At 43.1% G+C, this 16,015-nt stretch overlaps 1 protein-coding gene across 2 annotated transcripts; it reads right to left on the bottom strand.

The window, feature by feature from the left end:
• Positions 1-106: 106 nt before the first annotated feature.
• ezh2 (enhancer of zeste 2 polycomb repressive complex 2 subunit) lies at positions 107-10,184 on the bottom strand. Of its 2 annotated transcripts, none has more exons than XM_041861655.2 (20): positions 9,803-10,184; positions 6,944-7,067; positions 6,733-6,861; positions 6,454-6,573; positions 6,073-6,193; positions 5,782-5,967; positions 5,462-5,567; positions 4,704-4,873; positions 4,492-4,589; positions 4,168-4,396; positions 3,909-4,075; positions 3,535-3,629; positions 3,369-3,409; positions 3,096-3,221; positions 2,821-2,999; positions 2,644-2,739; positions 2,447-2,528; positions 2,282-2,362; positions 1,938-2,022; positions 107-1,768 (listed from the first exon to the last, which is right to left on the bottom strand). In XM_041861655.2, exons 2-20 carry the CDS (start codon positions 7,058-7,060, stop codon positions 1,708-1,710), a joined length of 2,289 nt encoding a protein of 762 aa, XP_041717589.2. In that variant the 5' UTR covers positions 7,061-7,067; positions 9,803-10,184; the 3' UTR covers positions 107-1,707. The 2 variants fall into 2 exon arrangements, with proteins under 2 accessions (XP_041717589.2, XP_041717590.2); XM_041861656.2 differs by having other exon boundaries at positions 4,710-4,873.
• Between the last annotated feature and the right edge of the window lie 5,831 nt (positions 10,185-16,015).

The following is a 16,015-nucleotide window of genomic DNA, read 5'->3' as shown; positions in this document are numbered from 1 at the left end:
TTTTCATTATAGCATTGTATAGTCTATACTGCTTGTTTTACACTTGACTCCTTATTTGAAAGGAATTGTTTGTGCAGTGTAATGTCTGCCAAATTACTCACATTACTGAAGTGGTTTCTGTTATTTTATTATGGATCACATTGAACAATACTCCCTGTAAAGACAGTAAAAATCAGCACCTTGGAAATCAGACAGAGTAGTGGTCCCGGCTAGACAACTGGAGGAAACATAACACAACATTCAATATATAATTTCTGTGTAGAGCAGTTTCCCTGTTCCATATGACAGAAGCACCGCTGTTCTATGTAGTAGACCTATATTTCTATGAACATTCTGTAATTTTTAATCCCACTGGACGCCAGCTGGCTCTACAACTCAGGAAGTATACATCCTAACAGATGGGCGAGACACTAGTCCTCGGGAGCTGCTGTGTCTGCTGGTTTTCCAGTCAGACAGGTGTGAGCTATCTGTGACATTGAATCAATGGATCTCCCAAGAACCAGAGTTCCTCACCCCTGTACTAACACGAGCAACAAACTACTTAAAACAAAGGAGAGTCAGACTTCTCCCATCTACTAAACACAACCGTCAGTCATCTAGATCTGTCTGTAGGCCTTTACAGAACCCTCTCAGCTGCTGGTAAAGTTGACACTAAGTTAGTTGTAAAAACAGGAGATAAATCGGAGCAGTTTGTCCCACTGCAGGTGAAGACATGAACATTACTTAACATTATTCAAGGCTGGTTGTATTGGTTGAAGTCTGCAGTATTCACAAGCACCAGGCGTCACTAGACTATAGTAGCAGTGAGGTCTTCCCTGGACTATAAACATGGAAGCTTTCGTCATCATGCATTAATCAGATTGTGGACACATCAATAAATCAACACTTAAGGGCTCTAATCAAGTGACTATTCAGTGTTCTAACGACAAGATTCAAGGCACAGCAGAAGTGGATATCTGGGGGTGTTTACAAAACCTCAAGGTTTAGTATGTGAGAAAACATCACACTGTCTTAGCACCATCTAGAATAGAGATTGCGTCAAAGCATGCCTCAGGTAGTCAATGGTCATCAAAAGTTCAAAACATGAAGAAATAAAAGACAGAAGATAGTTTTAGGAATAAACCAGGATATTAAAAAATATATAGTGCTATAGTGCTGCTGGTCAACAGTACTGCTATCACCTCAGATATCAGGATATAGTCTCAAAACAATGTTCCGGCATTCAAGAGTGTGTCTGTGGAGTTTGAGACCAAGGTTTGGACACTGGCTAGGGGAGGGGAAAAAGTCACCAGTGACAGCTCTTTTAAACCTGCATTTAGTCTAGCTGGTGGTCAGGGGCTAAGTAAAATGTTCTCAACAACCAGTTGTTATGGTTGAGTCAATGTGTCCATGGATTTGGATCAAGTATAAAAAGTATCACAGCGCTAAAGAGATCCCCTCAGTGGATTTATTAAGACCTGTTTATGTGTGTTTGTTAGCTGTAAATGGAGGAAAGACAGTTCTAGTGACCGTAGCAATGAGTCCCACATATCCCAGAGAACAGGAAGATTTGTTGGTAGAAAAACTATTCAAAGTGAGAAAAAGAGTCAACTTCCCAGAATTCTTGAAGCATCCAGACAATTAGTAATTTGTGTTTCCTGAAGAGAAGAGTGTGTGTGTGTGTGTGTGTGTGTAAGGCCTTTGATCCAGAGGAGGTAGAAGAGGGGATCATGGCATCTCTGATTCCCGCTCGATGCCGACGTACTTCAGAGCATCAGCTTGACTGTACCTGAGAGAGATAAACAAGACGAGTTAGGTACAGATGTCAAATCAACCACAAAGTGTGTGAGTATGTGTACGTATAAGTGTCTGTCAGTGAGACACCCTCCTCACAGGGTATTCAGATTGAGATGGCTGGTAAGGCTGCAGACTGGCTGGTTAGTAACACTTATACTGACCGGTAGTCAAAGAAGAGCTCTTCTCCAGTCTGTATGGTTCTCTTAGCAAAGATCCCTATCCTGTGGTCCCCATTCACCATCATCACTGCAGAGAGAGGAGGAGAGAGACTGTTAGTACAACACAGAGGTCTTTACAGTGAATCTCTACATCAGAGTGTTATGTCTGTTGGTCCCATCTGCCGGTGTTTTAGGTTATACACACCAGACTGGATGGATCAGCTGAGATACTATACATCTGGTGGTTTAAACACTGCTGTAGCACAGTTTCTAGTCTAATCCTCTGGGGAATCATTCACCCAAAATCAACTGATCAACTAGTGAAAGTGTTTAAGGCATTGTCTGACCTTTTGCATAGCAGTTGGGGTGGACGGAATGGTTGGCGAAACGAATCTTGTTTCCTTTCCTAGTAGCATCCACTACAAAGTCTGGGTGAGAGAGAGAAAGAATTAGCTTTCCCTCCCAGCTTTTCAAAAACATTATTTCAATACTTTTGTATGCGTGTGTGTTACCGTTGTTGAGGTTGAAGAGGAAGCTACACATGTATTTGTCATAGACCTTCCCTCTGCGATCCGCCTCATCTTGGGAGATTATCTACAAAGAAGGGAGAGAAACACACAAACACAGAACAATTATTTTCCACAGGCTTGTATATTACACACAAGTAAATAAAAACCATCACCCAGACAGACACAGGGCCGAGCCTCACCTCTCCACAGTACTCAGAGATGAACTCGTTCTTCTGAACTGGCTCTTTGATGAAGATGCCCCAGCCTGCTACGTCAGACGGAGCTAGGAGCAGGTGCTGAGAGGGAGGGGAGGGGGGGTGAATCACAAGAGAGAGCTACTGATATAAAGTGTGTGTGTCCGTGTGTGTGTGTGTTACCTTCTTGGCTCCCCTCTGTATGGAGCAGTTTTTACAGGAGACGTTCTTGCTGTCCCAGTGTTCAGCGGCTCCACAAGTCAGACAGAGGTCGGGGTCACACTCTCTGACCGCAAGGTAACATGGACACTGTTTAGTGTTACACTGGGCCTTACACCTGCAGCCTGGGAAACGGTTCTGACCTACACACACACACACACACAAGGTTAGAGTGTGTGGACTGGTTTGCACTGTAATGTAATTGTGGATCCAAATTAAGTATTTAAAAATGTCCTCACACTCAGAGCTGCACTGGCAGAATTTCTCACAGAAGTTCTGAGCAGTGACGCAGGGACAGGAGGAGTCACAGGGCTGGCGGGGGTGGTCACATGGCTGGTAATTATACACGTGGTTGGACGAGCCATCTACAGGAGGGGTTAAGCACAGGACAGTGCCGTCACACAAAGATAAAAACTGATAAATTCATCACATTGATCATAAGAACACATTCAATCACATTCAAAGATTGAGTGAGGCTGCCATGTTAGGAGAGATCTAAAGAAAATTGTCACCTTTCTTCAGTTGGATCTTCCTGCAGTGAGTGGCCCACAACCTGAAACAGTAGATCGGTCAGTAGTCTTTTCCATGGATGTTGACAACCAGAGCTTCTGACTATGTCCTGCAGTCAGCCCATTACTGTACCCTGAAGTAGTCTGTCCATATTTGGGCATGGCGTACCTGTGTTTCCTCTTCTTCTTGCGAGGGGGCGTGTCTTCGTCCTCGGCCGGAACGCGAGCGATGATACTAGACTCCTTCACTCTGAACTCATATACCTAGAGACACACACACATTACCAGACAATATACAAATTGTCTTTCCATAAAACCTGCCAAGTAAAAAGGAAGGAATCGGAGAGAAAGAGATAGTCTTCTATATCTTCTTCCGCATGGGTGCTGTCGTAATACAAACACACCTGTCTGCAGGTCTTGGTTCCTATGAGCCGTGCTATACAAAACACACCTGTCTGCAGGTCTTGGTTCCTATGAGCCGTGCTATACAAACACACCTGTCTGCAGGTCTTGGTTCCTATGAGCCGTGCTATACAAACACACCTGTCTGCAGGTCTTGGTTCCTATGAGCCGTGCTATAGCACAGTAGTTGTCATAGTAGGTTCCGATGAGAACCCTAAAGAGTGAAGCCTCGGCTCCGCTCCAATCGACAACCTGAGGATCACACGTCAGCTTCAACTTCACTGGAGTCTGGCACCGTGAGTTACCCTCTGGAATACACAAAAGGCAATGGTTAGTGTGTGGGTGTGTGTATAGGACTGGGTATGGAGTTTGGCTGGCGCGTGCACGTGTGTGTATGTACCTGAACTGCTGGTGGTCTCCTCCTTCTTGTCATCATCATCATCATCATCTTTGTCGTCGTCTTTCCCCTCCCGCTCGCTGTCCGTGTCTTTGGTATCCGTGGAGACCGTTGGTGTGCTGGGCCGGCTGTTGCCGCTGGGTCGTCCCCGGCGACGGCTCACGGGGCGTTTGGAAGGGGTCTTGGACCTCTCAGTTGCCATGCCGTCAGGGTACTCCCTTACCAAACCATCCTAGACAACCACCACACAACAACAGTCAGAACTGAAGGTGTGTGTGTGTGTGTGTGTGTGTGTGTGTGTGTGTGTGTGTGTGTGTGTGTACTTGCCTGCACCAGGTACATGTAACACTCGTCACCACAGGGTTTACTGTCCACCAGATTCTCCATGTTCTTACGCTTATAGGTGTTAGGAGTTGCATGGAAGGCTGGAGAGAGAGATACAAAGAGGAGAGAGATGAGTGGTCGTAGTGAAGTCAGAGTGTTGGTGCAGAACAGTCCAAATGTGGTGAGAGAGTGTGTGTGTGTGCCTGTGTCCGTACACTCACGGTGCAGGAAGCAGTCGTATTTGAAGCAGCGTCGGCAGAAGAGTGTGTGGAAGGAGTGTAGACTCTGTTCTCTCTGAACGGAGCGAGCGTTAGGACCGTCCATGTTAGGAGTACACTCTGGAGGCAATGCACCGGGCAACTGGGGCTCTGTCAGCTCCTTGTACCTGATAACATCCACACCATTAGATCTGAGACAGGACAGGAATATGCACTACTGACAGACACACGGGCTGGCACAATAATCGTATTATCGTGTAACCAACAATTATGGACAATAACTGAGCTTTAAAAAAATGATTGTCATAATCATCTTCATAGATTCATTTTAGGAATGGGGGGGGGGGGGATTAATCTATATTTTCAAGTAGATATAGTTTACCCAATAGCAGTTTCTTTTTTTACATCAAGAGGGTAAAGTTGGTAATCGTTTTACGAGCAGAACGGCACAGTTGGGAGAAGGTTCATTTCCAAAAGCTCCAAGCATTAGTTTGAGAGACAGGGGTGCCATCAAAGCTGTGTTGTATTCATTAGGTATGACAAACCTAATTTTCAAAGATGCATTATGTACATTACAAGCTCCAAACATTTTTCACAAAATATGACACTCATTACAACAAACGTGGCCATTTGTATGACAATTAATCGTTACTCCATCATCGTCACAGCCCTAATAGATACACATACACTTTATATGAAACACACACACACACACACACACACACACACACACACACACACAGATGGGTAGTTACTTTTCTCGAAGTTCCTCTGTTGAGCCCTTATCAGGGAACATTGAGGAGATGGCTTCAAAGATCTTATCAGACGGAAACTTCTTAGAGCTGTCACTGCTGCCTTGGCCTGCAAGCAGAGGACACAAAGGGGTTACACACACACAATTTCTTCCATCAGTCACTGCGTCAGCCCACACAGGACACAGGAGAGCGTAAGGAGAGATACAAATCTGAAAGGACAAGGACCTAGGGGAGAGATCTGTGAGATAAAGTGTGAGGGAATGGTTTTGGGATAAGGCCCATATCTATTCTTGGTTGGATGATAGCAGTGGCCATCTTACTGTCAGTGTTGATCAGGGGTTCCTTTCGGGGGTCCTCGGCCAGGTGGTCCTTCCCCTCACACAGCTCCATCTTCTCCAGCTTAAACTCCTGCTCTTCATCATCATCATCATCATCATCGTTGTCACTGTACTGGGTCAGGGCACCCACCAGCTCCACAAAGATCTCATCGTTGATGAAGCCGCACTCTGGAAACACACACACACAGTCATTTAACATGAATACACACCACACATCCAACAACACAAGATTTGATCATATCAAATATTTGTGTGCACACGTGCATGTCTTACCCCTGTCTCCGTGAACTTTGCCGTCGTAGTTCTTGATGAGTTCTTCTATGAAGGTTCCGTCTTGGTCCAGAATCTCATCTCCCATGTAGGGGATGTTGTGGAGAACCGTCTCATCTTCTACCTACAAGGCAGACCAGGTGTGTCAGGACAACTCCATTATAGTCTATAACATCACTATCATCAAGTTGGGACTAGACTACGGCATCGGGTTGGATAACTGCGGTTCTAGTGCACGTGTCAGAACAAGCTTGGTATCGCGCAGTGTGTGTGTGTTAACCATGAAGTTCTGCTGTAGCAGTGTGTGTGTGTTTACCATGAAGTTCTGCTGTAGCAGTGTGTGTGTTTACCATGAAGTTCTGCTGTAGCAGTGTGTGTGTTTACCATGAAGTTCTGCTGTAGCGGGGACCAGGAGTACATGACAGGGACAGAGGCTACAGCGTTGAGCGTCTTCAGAGGGATCACTTGTTTGGAGAACTCAGAGAAACCACTGTCCACCGTACACTGTAGGAGACAAGACCACACACACACACTAGAGGACTCAGACAAGCCTTCACTGGAAAGAGAAGTGTAAAAAGTCCTAAATGGTGAAAAACAGTAAACTGGTAACATAGATTTTCAATCTCTCTGGATAGGTGTGTTGTGCATGAAGCATGCACTGACCTCTCTGGTCCCTCGTAAGGAGCTAACAGATGTCATGATGTGAACGGGCTGGATCCTCCTGGTCTTCCACTCAGCGTTCAGGATGTCTGTCCGCTCCAAGATCCTCTGACGGTTAGAGTTAAACATACTCTGGGGGTGGGGGGGGGGGGACACTGTCAGAAACCTGTGTTTGTGTGCGTGTGCATGTGTCTGTTTGTGTGCGTGTGTGTACCTTGACCTCGTCAGCCCGTCTGAAGCGTTTGAGTTGGCGTAGCCTCATGTACTCAGACTTTACCCTTCTCCTCCAACACACTGGTCCCTTCTCAGACCGTTTCCCTGTCAGCACCATAGTCAACCTGGAACAAACACACAGCTTTATAACCATGCACAGTACCAGAGTAAAGACAAAGAGCTATGGTTCTGCACTAAGGGCTGAGAATTGACATTAAAACACAAAACTGAGCTTTGGACCCCATAGCTGGTCATTGAACATGTTGATAAGGGCGCACAAACACACAGTCTCTTCAGAGTCAACGGTTCTTTCAGTTTCTATTCCCACCTCTACTCCCCTTTCTACAGCTGCACTGAGACAGTCATGCCAGGCCAGTTCAAAGTCATGCAAATAAGGGGAAACACCCCCAAACTAATTTCTGGTTGCATGTTTCAAATTCACATTCAAAGGCATCATTGTCCATTTACTTGGGGTAAAACAGAAATCACAAATCAGTCTTCGTTGGCTTCCATTACACAGGCTCAGTCCCAACTAAACACGACATTGTAGCCTCCATAATAACATCAGTGTCTCTCTGCTCGAGAAGGCCTGGAGAAATGGATGCTGGAGAGGGCCCTAGTTCGAAGTCATTGGCAACAAAAATCAAATCAGAGTTGTGCGTCTGCTTCATGACTGCTGTCTAGGATAGGATGAACTTTAATGTCCCCAAGGGAAAATTGTCTTACCAACACACAGTACTGCTGTATACAAAATAGACACTGTACATTACACATTCTGGGTTTTTTCTGCATATAAAATTCTCCGGCCGCCTATGTCCAAAGAGTACAATTAAATATTTTATCATTTTTGGGATGAAAAACGTTTTCAGTGTAAACTTAAAATGACTAAAACCAGATATAAAGTACGTAGAAAATATAATGGACCTATATTTTTTTATAAGATCATCTTTGAGAACTAACAATCACCAAAATAAACGATAGACAGTCAAATTCCCAAAATTATGCATTCAGGAGTATTTTCATTTTGTTATAATGTTTGAGTCACTCAGATAGCATAAACCATGGTGAACTTTGTAGAATTGCAGAAAATTAGCTTTAAAACTGCAACATGTTATCTCAGCCCCATGACATGATGTGTAGATTGCACAAAATTAGCTTTACAACAGCTACATTTTGTCACTGTGGCCAACAGGAGGTCCTCTAACATTTTAGGCCATAATAAATACATTGCATCATCTGTGATTGGTCAAAACAACTTACTGATGGCACACTGCTAGAAAGAACATTGCCTATAGCTCTGGCTAGAGTAACTAGAATGTCTCCTTTTGTTAATCTGCACTGATATTATTGTGCATCTGTCCTGCCTGGGTGGGTCTAATCCAATAGATCCCCTTCCTTGAGGACATACAGTATCCGGTGCTGACATGAAAACCTGTTATCTTATCACACCACCACCAGTCACCACACTGGATGCTCATGTTTAGGGTTTCTCCAAGCACAGAGGAGAGGAGGATGACTTACAGTAGGATTACACATCACTGAAAATTATTTGCCAAATCTTTGTGTTCAACAGTTCAAAACAAACATGTTGAGGGGCTCAATATTCAGACAAAGACGGAGGGGACGATTAACAATCTTATAATCAAAGGTAATAGAGAGCAATAGTAATGGCGTCTCTTTTTGTAGACACTAACTCCTCAATGGTTCGTTGAAAAAAGTATATTTGAGGTTTATTATAAGGATTTTGGATAAACGCCCAAAATAAACACAGGCTTAGGAGATCTTATACGTTTTGTTCTATGAGATAATCTTAATCAGCTAACTTCACTTTGTGAATTTTGAAGCATTTATGTAATATAAATATATATATATATATAACGCACATAAAGACTTCATAATTCATAAAGGTAATGTTAACTGACTGATATTACCATTATAGAACAAAACGTATAAGATCTCATAAGCCTGTGTTAACCTCAGACCTTATTATCGGCGTTTATTCCAAAACCCTATTCTTTCCCCATATGAATGTCTGAAAGAACCAGAGGTAAATAATTTCCGCTTTTTAGGACTAGAAACTGGCGAGCTCTATTCTGTACTAGAATAGTGCCATATTACGGGTATTATGTAGTGGCAGGTGGCTGAATAGCGCCCCTATTGGAGATGTGAAGAACAAGTAGATCAGTCGGGGAAGACTTTCACCTTTCACTCTCTCAGCTTTCGCTCTCTCAACTGCCTCGAGTGACACATAGGAAAGAAATTCGGATCACTCCGCTTTGATGTCATTGCCGTTGCCAAATGGATTGCTGTCATGTCAAATGTGACATGAATTTGATATAATTGTAGCGAACACTAGCTAGTGGCTCTCGAGGTAGCCAGTATCAAGCAAATTTCCCAATTCAGATGTAACGTTACGTTAGCTAGCTAAGTGTGTTTTCAATCCATCCTACCAAATACTTTGATTAACTAGCTAACTAACGCTAAAGGATGAATGACACCGCTACAAAGTTCAATAAAGTTCAATGTTGGGAGTCAATGTGTAAACCTGGTATGATATGAATTGAAGAAAGGAAAACCCTTCCGCGCCTCCACCGCAGACAAACACTCCAGTTAATTTGCAAAGTGAAGTACACAACTGTTATCTTGCCACATGAATTGGCTGGCTAACTGTTGTTGGCATAATTTACATAGATAACTGCCAGATCAGGCAAGTCAATAACTGTGTCAACTCCAACATTAACGTTAGCCTTCCATACCTAGCTAGCTGGTTAGCCAGCAAGCTAACTAGCTAACGTTACCTATGTGGCTATTTTTTTCCACAGAGGAAATAAGAATTGTATATTTTGACAGCGTTTCCTACCTGCAAAGGGGGGTCAGTCCTCATTCAATGAAGTGACTCGGGATCTATCGGACACACACTGTGCGAGAATCTTTCGTTGATCGGGATTGGATTACTACTGTTTTGTTGGCTAGCTTGTTAGCAGCGAGAGAAAGGGGGAGTCAATTCACCTCGCGCGTCCTCTAGCTAGCTAGCGAACAACATCGCCTCGCTACAAAGCCGGTCGCTTCTTTCTGGTCTGTACTTCCCAATGGAAATAACACGGATAGTTTGATGCGGAATTACCGTCTTGTCAAATATACTGTTTAACTGAACTATTTTTCTCAATTTCTATATTTCCGCCTCAGCAACTATTCAAACGTCTCTCCCTGTCTCTTTCACTCACATTCGCCGCCCACTCCGGCCACTGCAGCTTCAACGAGCGCCAAACATATGGGCCAATCACCGCGGCCGATACTCAAGCTTCCCACTGTGGTGCATTGCGATAGGACGGATTGTATCAGGGAGCTGGCCAATGATAGGCAGCGCTACATCGGGGCCATGGAATGGGGGACATGTGGAGAAGTCTCCTTTGTTCTCTCGGTTAACAACGATACAAATGCCCAGAAAATATGTAGATGCGAGGTGTTTACACTATTACATGTGCCACGTTTATGTGCAACTATTTACAGTTACGACTCCCCATCATGGTAATACCATATTGAATCATCCATGAGCAAATGTGTCATGTACAATTTCAGAAGATATGAGTAAATATTGGTAGCTAAACCATTATATACAAATCACAAAGCAATATACTAAACAGTGGATGTGTTTTATATTGTAGAAAACAGTTTATAAAGTAAATATCCGCTTTATGTTTATTCTGGTCATGGCATGTAAACCATGTCATGGTTGGATGTAGTCTCAGTCTAAAGTCGCTTCCTCTCCTCATCACCTTTTCTCTATATGCACTGACAGCAAAGAGCTAGGGATAATAATGGCTTACTCATTGCATCCGCTCTCCTCTCCTCCTTCTCAAAACCCATTGAAGGAGCGGGTCAGAGAGGAGGGATTTCTGGATTTCTCATCTAATGGGTTTTGGGAAGGAGACGAGGAGAGAGGACGCGAGGAGTATCCAATTGACATCTTCCTCATGACAGTAAAACAAATTACCGGTTCATCCTCTTGTACATACTTTACAGCTAGGCTGAGTTCACTGACTTGTAAACATGTAGATAGGTCGACAAGGAGAGGGAGCCACTTTAGATTATTGAGACGTAGCCCTCCTCCTCTCCGCTAGGGTTATCCAGTTTACTAAGTCCCGCCCTCCTCATACGCTCATTGGTAGATGGCCCGGGAGACGAAATGGCCTCGTTCAGAACTGTTCAGTTAGTTCAGTTTGCTCACATAGTAGTAGCAAAGATTTTTATAACTAAACCAAGATAGATCACAGCCCGTCGTTTCAAATGGGAACAAATGAGTCATAGTGGACAGAACAAGCAAGGAGGTGGGCAGAGCCAAGCACGAGCTAGCAAGATCCTATTGGCGCGTTCTAGCCTATATTTGCATATTTCCGTTAGGGAACGCCTACGCTGTGAAATACGCGTGTGCAATAACTAAATTCGCCTTTGCACTCCTAAACAATGCAATTTTTTAAAAGGGTAAAGTCTACAAAACTTAGTCTAATAACATATTTTATTTTTGGAACAGAAAACTATATTGAGATCAATTTTTCAATCGATAAGAAAATAAGCAGAATATCGGCCAAAATCCATCTCGTTCCATCTTCTCCCACTGCCGGACACTTGGCTTTGGAAACGCCAAGCGGATGCTTCACATTTATACATCCGGTGAAATATTTTCAATTAACAGAAATATCGGTCTCATTGTTCTGTGGTAGTAGCGTCTACAGTATGCACAAAACATTCAATGTTTTCATTGTACATCTCGTGTTCTATATCCCTCAAATTCAACTCTGAACCTCAAAGCCAGTTCCACTGCTTTTTTTCATTGTTCCCCTCAAGGTTATTATAGTAAACTAAAACTGAAACTAAAACTAATGAAAAAAACGAGATATTGCTTTTTTCTAATGGAATTTTCAATTGTTTCAACTAGTTGCCACAGCCACAAAGTACAAACGTCTGTATCGTAAAAAATCAAAAACAAAAAATCAATCAACAATCGCTTTTTGGTCTTAATTTAAGGTTAGGGTTAGGCATAAGGTTAGCCGTGTGGTTAAGGTTAGGTTTAAAATGTTAAAATAAATTGTAGAAATGGGCGGGGTTTATGACTGTGGCTGTTGTAACTAGTGACGACCATTTTCAAGCTTCTGAATCTGGCGGGTCACCTTAAGATTGACTTTATCATTGAAAGGTAGACTCTGCTAGATGATGTTGCCACAAGCAGCTCGCAGATATTGGGACTGTAAAGCAACCGACTATAGACGATCGTGGAGGAGTGAAGTCTGACACTTATGTGGTTTTCCAACAGCAAGGCTCAGATCAACATGGCATTAGGCAGGTTTCCATTGACACAGGTTTATTCTACAAAAGCAATCTTGCAAAAGAAAATGTGTAATGAAAACGGCAGATAGGAGACATTTTTATCCGTAAATTGTTATTGCCGAATAGGTAACTATAAAATCCACTCAACATTTCATTCTAAATGCCTACTACTTGCAATATAAAAAAAAAAAATACTATAAAAAAAATCATGATTCTTTGCAGGACAAGGATTGTCCTGACTTTCAAGAATGCCTGAATTGCTTCGCCTTGCTTTTCTGGTTGGCTATTAAGTTTCACCATCCAATTATTTCAAATCTATAGGAATGTAAGTTTCACCATGGCATGGCCTGTGGAAACACATTGGCGCATGAGAATTAGTAGAATATTGCATACAGTGCATTCGGAAAGTATTCAGACCCCTTGACATTTTCCATTTTGTTACAGCCTGATTCTAAAATTTATTAAATTGTCCCCCCCTCTACACACAATACCCCATAATGGCAAAGCAGAAACAGGTTTAGAAATGTTTGTACATTTATTTATTTTTAAATTAAAGGAAATATAACATTTACATAAGTATTCAGACCCTTTACTCAGAACTTTGTGATAGAGGAATTATGATTATGACTAAAATTGTTAATCCCAATACTGATGATGACTGTGTGAACTGTGTTAGGGTTATCATTATAAACCCACTAACAGAGGGGGTGAGTTAGAAACTGCTGAGACAAACATTCCAGGATGAAGGGGACTGAGAAACTGGTTAAAGGCCTCCTAAAGGTGGGCGGAGCAAAGTGCCTTTGTGTGAAGTGGTATAAAAGCTGTATATGTGTTTTTTGGCGGCAGAGCTCTCCATGATTAAACATACAGATCATTCTTGCCGGTTGTGGACCTTTGTTTAATTCATGATTAAACCTGAGCCTTACACCCTCTGGGAATTATTCAGAGCATTAAGTTTGATTAATTAGAGATAGAAATTCTCGTGACACTTTGTTGAATCACCTTTGGCAGAGATTACGGCCTCAAGTCTTCTTGGGTATGATGCTACAAGCTTGGCACACCTGTATTTGGAGAGTTTCTCCAATTCTTCTCTGCAGATCCTCTCAAGCTCTGTCAGGTTGGATGGGGAGAGTCGCTGCACAGCTATTTTCAGGTCTCTCCAGAGATGTTCGAAAGGGTTCAAGTCCAGGCTCTGGCTGGGCCACTCAAGGTCATTGAGAGACTTGTCCTGAAGCCACTCCTGCGTTGTCTTGGTTGTTTGCTTAGGGTCATCGTCCTGTTTGAAGGTGAACCTTCGCCCCAGTCTGAGGTCCTGAGTGCTCTGGAGCAGGTTTTCATCAAGGATCTCTGTACTTTGCCTCGATCCTGACTAGTCTCCCAGTCCCTGCCGCTGAAAAACATCCCCACAGCATGATGCTGCCACCACCATGCTTCACTGTAGGGATGGTGCCAGGTTTCCTCCAGACGTGAGTTCAATCTTGGTTTCATCAGACCAGAGAATCTTGTTTTTCATGGTCTGAGAGTCTTTAGGTGCTTTTTGGCAAACTCCAAGCGGGCTGTCATGTGCCTTTTACTGAGGAGTGGCTTCCGTCTGGCCACTACCATAAAGGCATGGTTGGTGGAGTGCTGCAGAGATGGTTGTCCTTCTGGAAGGTTCTCCCATCAACACAGAGGAACTGTGGAGCTCTGTCAGAGTGACCATCGGGTTCTTGGTCACCTCCCTGACCAAGGCACTTCTCCCCCGATTGCTCAGTTTGGCCGGGCAGCCAGCTCTAGGAAGAGTCTTGGTGGTTCCAAACTTCTTCCATTTAAGAATGATGGAGGCCACTGTGTTCTTGGGGACCGTCAAGGCCGCAGACATTTTTTGGTACCCTTCCCCAGATCTGTGCCTTGACACAATCCTGTCTTGGAGCTCTACAGACAATTCCTTCGACCTAATGGCTTGGTTTTGGCTCTGACATGCACTATCAACTGTGGGACCTTATATAGACAGGTGTGTGCCTTTCCAAATCATGTCCAATCAATTGAATTTACCACAGGTGGACTCCAATCAAGTTGTAGAAACATCTCAAGGATGATCAATGGAAACAGGATGCACCTGAGCTCAATTTCGAGTCTCATAGCAAAGGGTCTTTCTGTTTTTTATTAATGTGCAAAAATGTCTAAAAACCTGTTTTCACTTTGTCCGTATGGGGTATTGTGTGTAGATTGATGAGGAAAACATTTTATTTAATCCATTTTAGAATAAGGCTGTAACGTAAAAAAAAAATACTTTCCGAATGCGCTGTATATTAGTCAATTATTGCATTCTATCCATGCTGGCTTTCGCGGGCTACCGGAGACATGAAACACCTAGGTAGGAGGGCATACAGGCTGTCGCCAATTAATTAATTTGCCTAAATGGTAATTGAAACACTTCAACCACTACATTCTTATTCGACACCGTAGGTGTTTGCACTTTTTCAGGTGTGACGTCATTACGTCCAGCAGTTTTTATCGACACAAGATAGTTCAATAGAAACGCACCCTTGCAGGCAATTGTCACATCTATTTTCTATGCAAACTTTCTAAATGTCGACAATAAATCACTGGACAAGTTAAGGGACTGTACATTATTTATAATGAGGCATACCTGGAGAAAATTGGACCTCTCTGAAATGAAAATGGATGGCCCTCCCTTCAGTAAAATATATTTTTACCCAACCCTCCCTGAACGCTTGAAAAATAATGTGCGACCCTCCCCTATACCCAAAATAATAACTAAAACATAAAGTGGATAGCAGAGAACATGCATAGTGTTTACCCTCACTCCTAGGACAGACCAGATCCTTAGCAGATTTAGAAACTCGTCTTCGTTTTGTAAGCATTGCATGGCAGAGGCCAGCAGGTTGTTGATTCGCAGACCACATCAGACAATGATAGGGGTGAAAAGATCTCTATCATAATAAAATCACTGCATGAATCTATCATCTTATTTGCGGTCTGAGAAAAAATAGCCTTTTATAAACACATTTCATGCAATTCTACGGCATTTTACATGACTAGCAGAATCTGTTATACAGTGGGGGAAAAAAGTATTTAGTCAGCCACCAATTGTGCAAGTTCTCCCACTTAAAAAGATGAGAGGCCTGTAATTTTCATCATAGGTACACGTCAACTATGACAGACAAAATTAGGATTTTTTTTCTCCAGAAAATCACATTGTAGGATTTTTAATGAATTTATTTGCAAATTATGGTGGAAAATAAGTATTTGGTCAATAACAAAAGTTTCTCAATACTTTACCTTTGTTGGCAATGACACAGGTCAAACGTTTTCTGTAAGTCTTCACAAGGTTTTCACACACTGTTGCTGGTATTTTGGCCCATTCCTCCATGCAGATCTCCTCTAGAGCAGTGATGTTTGGGGGCTGTCGCTGGGCAACACAGACATTCAACTCCCTCCAAAGATTTTCTATGGGGTTGAGATCTGGAGACTGGCTAGGCCACCAGGACTTTGAAATGCTTCTTACGAAGCCACTCCTTCGTTGCCCGGGCAGTGTGTTTGGGATCATTGTCATGCTGAAAGACCCAGCCACGTTTAATCTTCAATGCCCTTGCTGATGGAAGGAGGTTTTCACTCAAAATCTCACGATACATGGCCCCATTCATTCTTTCCTTTACACGGATCAGTCGTCCTGGTCCCTTTGCAGAAAAACAGCCCCAAAGCATGATGTTTCCACCCCCATGCTTCACAGTAGGTATGGTGT

Source organism: Coregonus clupeaformis, chromosome 34, assembly GCF_020615455.1.
Source record: "Coregonus clupeaformis isolate EN_2021a chromosome 34, ASM2061545v1, whole genome shotgun sequence".
NCBI lineage: Eukaryota > Metazoa > Chordata > Actinopteri > Salmoniformes > Salmonidae > Coregonus > Coregonus clupeaformis.
Note: the sequence above shows the minus strand (reverse complement) of the source record. Positions and strands in the feature narration are given on the sequence as shown.